The sequence below is a fragment of the Trifolium pratense genome, linkage group LG2 (assembly GCF_020283565.1).
Source record: "Trifolium pratense cultivar HEN17-A07 linkage group LG2, ARS_RC_1.1, whole genome shotgun sequence".
NCBI classification, from domain to species: Eukaryota; Viridiplantae; Streptophyta; class Magnoliopsida; order Fabales; family Fabaceae; genus Trifolium; species Trifolium pratense.
In genome coordinates this window covers 29,477,942-29,481,508 of record NC_060060.1, presented here as the reverse complement: position 1 = coordinate 29,481,508, position 3,567 = coordinate 29,477,942, and the positions used below count along the sequence as shown (strand labels likewise).

Below are 3,567 nucleotides of genomic sequence, written 5' to 3'. Positions count from 1 at the left end.
ACAGTCCAATCCAACAGAAATGTCTAGAACAAAAAACAATAATTTTTTGTTTATAATTTTTTTATACAATCTTGATATTATTTTAAATTTTCTGAAAACTGTTGGTTTTGCAAACCAAATATCATGGTAGAAAACCAATCTGCTAAATATGCTTCCTTTTAACCAAAGAGCTACAAAGTAAAGTGTCATTATGGCATTTGAAAATTCAACAGGTAGATTTCTTATGCAATACTAGTACAAGTAGTAACTGGATTACAAGATTATGATAGAGTCTAGAGTTGTGTCAAAGTAGAAGAGGAATTCTTCATAAAAAAAGAGAGTAGAAAAGTCAATTATATCACATAAAAATCAATATGAGTATTAACATTGAATTTTTTTTTTACTCTTAACATTCACACTATGGTATACTGTACAAACAAAAATTCAAAACTATAAAGTTGAAACTTCATAGTTCATAATCATAGTACAAAACAATTCTTCTACAAACCAATCAGATAACTTGATAAATAAATTTGCAAAGGGAAGCACAAAAAAGCTTCTTTGCTGTTTTTTATGGAAAAGATAATACAAGCACTTTGGCCTCAAATGATCCAAGCTATGAACGCAGACACCAAACACTAACATATGTGTCGGACACCTGACACACCTTCAATCTAAAATCTCGTACTATATACGCTCCAAGTAGCTCCAACAAATTCCATTTTTTTTCATTCATGACAAAGATTCACCTCCCCTTAACTAAAGATCCGGACCAAGTGAAAGATGTTGGTGATAATTGACGAATATCTTGAAAAGTTGGGTGTGATGCATAGCTAAAATAATGAGAATATTCAGCCAATATATCCCTTGATTTTAACTGTTTAAGCAAATAACTATCCATATTCTCAATCTCTGACTCTTCAACTCCCTCATTCTTCCCTTCTAAAATATTCAAAACTTGTCTAATTGTTGGCCTAGATTTTGGTTCAGGATATGCACACAACAAACCTAAGTGTAACACTCTCTCCATTTCTTGCAAACTAAATTCACCTTTAGCCCTTAACCTCTGATCAAGTGCACAAACAAGTTCCCCTTGTACCATAAGTTTCCAAACAAACTCCACCAAAGGTTCCTTACCTTCTTCTAATGGTCTCCTTCCACACATAACCTCTAAAATCAAGATACCGAACATGTAAACATCGGTTTGAGTCGAAGCTCTACCGGTTTTGATCACTTCAGGAGCCATGTAACCGACCGTTCCAACTAACTTTGTTGTGCTAGCAATTTGACCATGATTTTGCATTCTAGCTAAACCAAAATCACCTAACTTTGCATTCATATCTTTATCAAGTAAAACATTGCTAGCCTTAATGTCCCTATGCACCACTTTTACTTCCCACCCTTCATGCAAATACAAGATAGCATAAGCAACATCCTTAATAATCCTTATTCTATCTTCATAGTTTAACATCTTGCTCTCATCACAATCAAAAACCCTTTTGTCTAAACTTCCATTTTCCATATAATCATAAACTAATAAGAAATTTCCAGCATTTTTCTTACACCAACCTCTTAACCCTACTAAATTCCTTTGCTTTAACCTTCCAAGAGTTGAAATTTCTGCAAGAAATTCTCTCAAACCATCATTCTCATGAGAAATGTTTTTCACAGCAATCATAACACCTCCTCTTAAAACACCCATGTAGACTTTTCCATTCCCACCAACTCCAATCACATTTTCCTCAGAGAACTTCTTTGTGGAAGATTCTATTTCTTCATAAGACATTCTATGTGGCCAATACTCTAACTCCCAATCTTCCATTTCACTTCTCTTCTTTTCTCTCTTTCTCTTCTTTTGAATCAAAAACAGTACCAACAAAACCAAAACACAAACAATAAAGAAAACTAGTACACTAAATCCGGCAACAAACCCTTTGGACTTAAAAATTGAATCTTTTGGAAGAACAAAAGAGGGTAGTCCAATAGTAATAAGTTCATCACTCAATGAAAAATTTGTATTGCTAAAACTCCAAGCTAAAATCTTATGACTTTCAACTAATTGACCTGTTGAGCTAGTAAAACCAACAAACATTTCATCTTCAAAAACATCAGATAAATTAAGAGAAACATTCAACAATGGTCTAATAGGTTTTTTCATACCCAATTTTGCTAATGTAACATTAATTAGAGAATCTTCATAATCAATCCAAACTTGATAATTTTCACCATTATTCAACTTCAATTTCTTAAAAAACTTATCTTTTTCACTTTTTCCATCATCAGGCCAAAACCCAACATCATGAGAAACATAAGACTTGAGAGAATTTATGTCAATTCCAACATGGTTGTTATTAATGTCATCAAATTCTTGATTCATGAAAACATCAAATTCAACACCAAAAACATGGTTGTTGGAATTTCCATTGTTAGTTAGATTAAAAAGACCAAGATGTTGAGCTGAACTTGTACCTTGGATTCCTTTAACAGGTGTGAAGATGAAAACTAAACCATGACCAGGAAGAGTGTCTTCAAAAGGTGCCATTGAAAAGATGAAGGAAGTGGAAAAAGGGTATACAAAAGAAGAGTTTTTTGTGGGAATTTTTTGTGGGTAAAGAGCACGACCAATAGAGAAAGATTGATGATGGGTAAGTGTTAGAATTTGAGAATCGATTGTTGCATTGCCAAAGAGAAGAACGTTTGAAGAATTGAAGCCGTTGAAGATGAAATCAATGGTGGAGATTGAGTTGAAATGAAGGAAGAAAATTGTTGAGAGAAGATGAAGAAGAAGATGTTGAGAGTTTTTGTGTCTGGTCATTGTTGACAGCAGAGAAAGAAACAGAGTTTGTGACACTATGTGTGGTTATGTTTTATTTGTGAAACAAACACCAAAAGATGAATAGATTAGACACAAACACAAGCAACTAAGGAGTTAGGTTGATAGAATATTTCTTTTGTCAACCATTTCAAGCTCATAGATTAGATTTTGTATTGTAATTTATGATTCGTTATTTTGTGTGTGGACTGTGGACAATGACAATGGAGATATAATTAATAAATGTGTTGACATTTGTTTTATGAGGAGGATATATATAGTACTCCTATTAACAACAATTAAATTTTTTTTGTTTCACCACCGGATTTAATCTGGTTCGATGGTCAGTTATGGCATAAGTAGTTTCAGCCCCTCCGATCACAGTTACGGGGATTGAATCGTGGTCTTCCTTTGACAAAATGTAGATTGATTAAGTATGACTAATTAACTTATTACATTGAGTTAGTTAGTTAAACTTGTAAGTTGTAAGACAAGTTAGTTAGAGTTAGTTAGACAAGTTGGTTATTCAGTTTTGTAACTAACTATTTTATATAAACTCTACACACTTGTAATTGATCATTAATTCAATATTCAATACAATTTACTTCTCCACATTTTATCTTCTTCTTCCTTCTCTTTGTTCTTCAAGCTCTATCAATGGAGTTTGTTCTTGTTAGTTTGGTATCAGTTTATTATTTTGTTATCCTTACCAAGCTTAGCACTAATCATCACTGAACCAACTAACAATTGGTACAATTAAAATTAATTTTAGTTAT

At 32.6% G+C, this 3,567-nt stretch overlaps 1 protein-coding gene across 1 annotated transcript; it reads right to left on the bottom strand.

The window, feature by feature from the left end:
• Positions 1 to 315: 315 nt before the first annotated feature.
• Positions 316 to 3,080, bottom strand: LOC123910045 (L-type lectin-domain containing receptor kinase VII.1). The gene has a single exon (XM_045961071.1). The coding sequence runs from the start codon at positions 2,792 to 2,794 to the stop codon at positions 725 to 727; it is 2,070 nt and encodes a 689-aa protein (XP_045817027.1). The 5' UTR covers positions 2,795 to 3,080; the 3' UTR covers positions 316 to 724.
• Between the last annotated feature and the right edge of the window lie 487 nt (positions 3,081 to 3,567).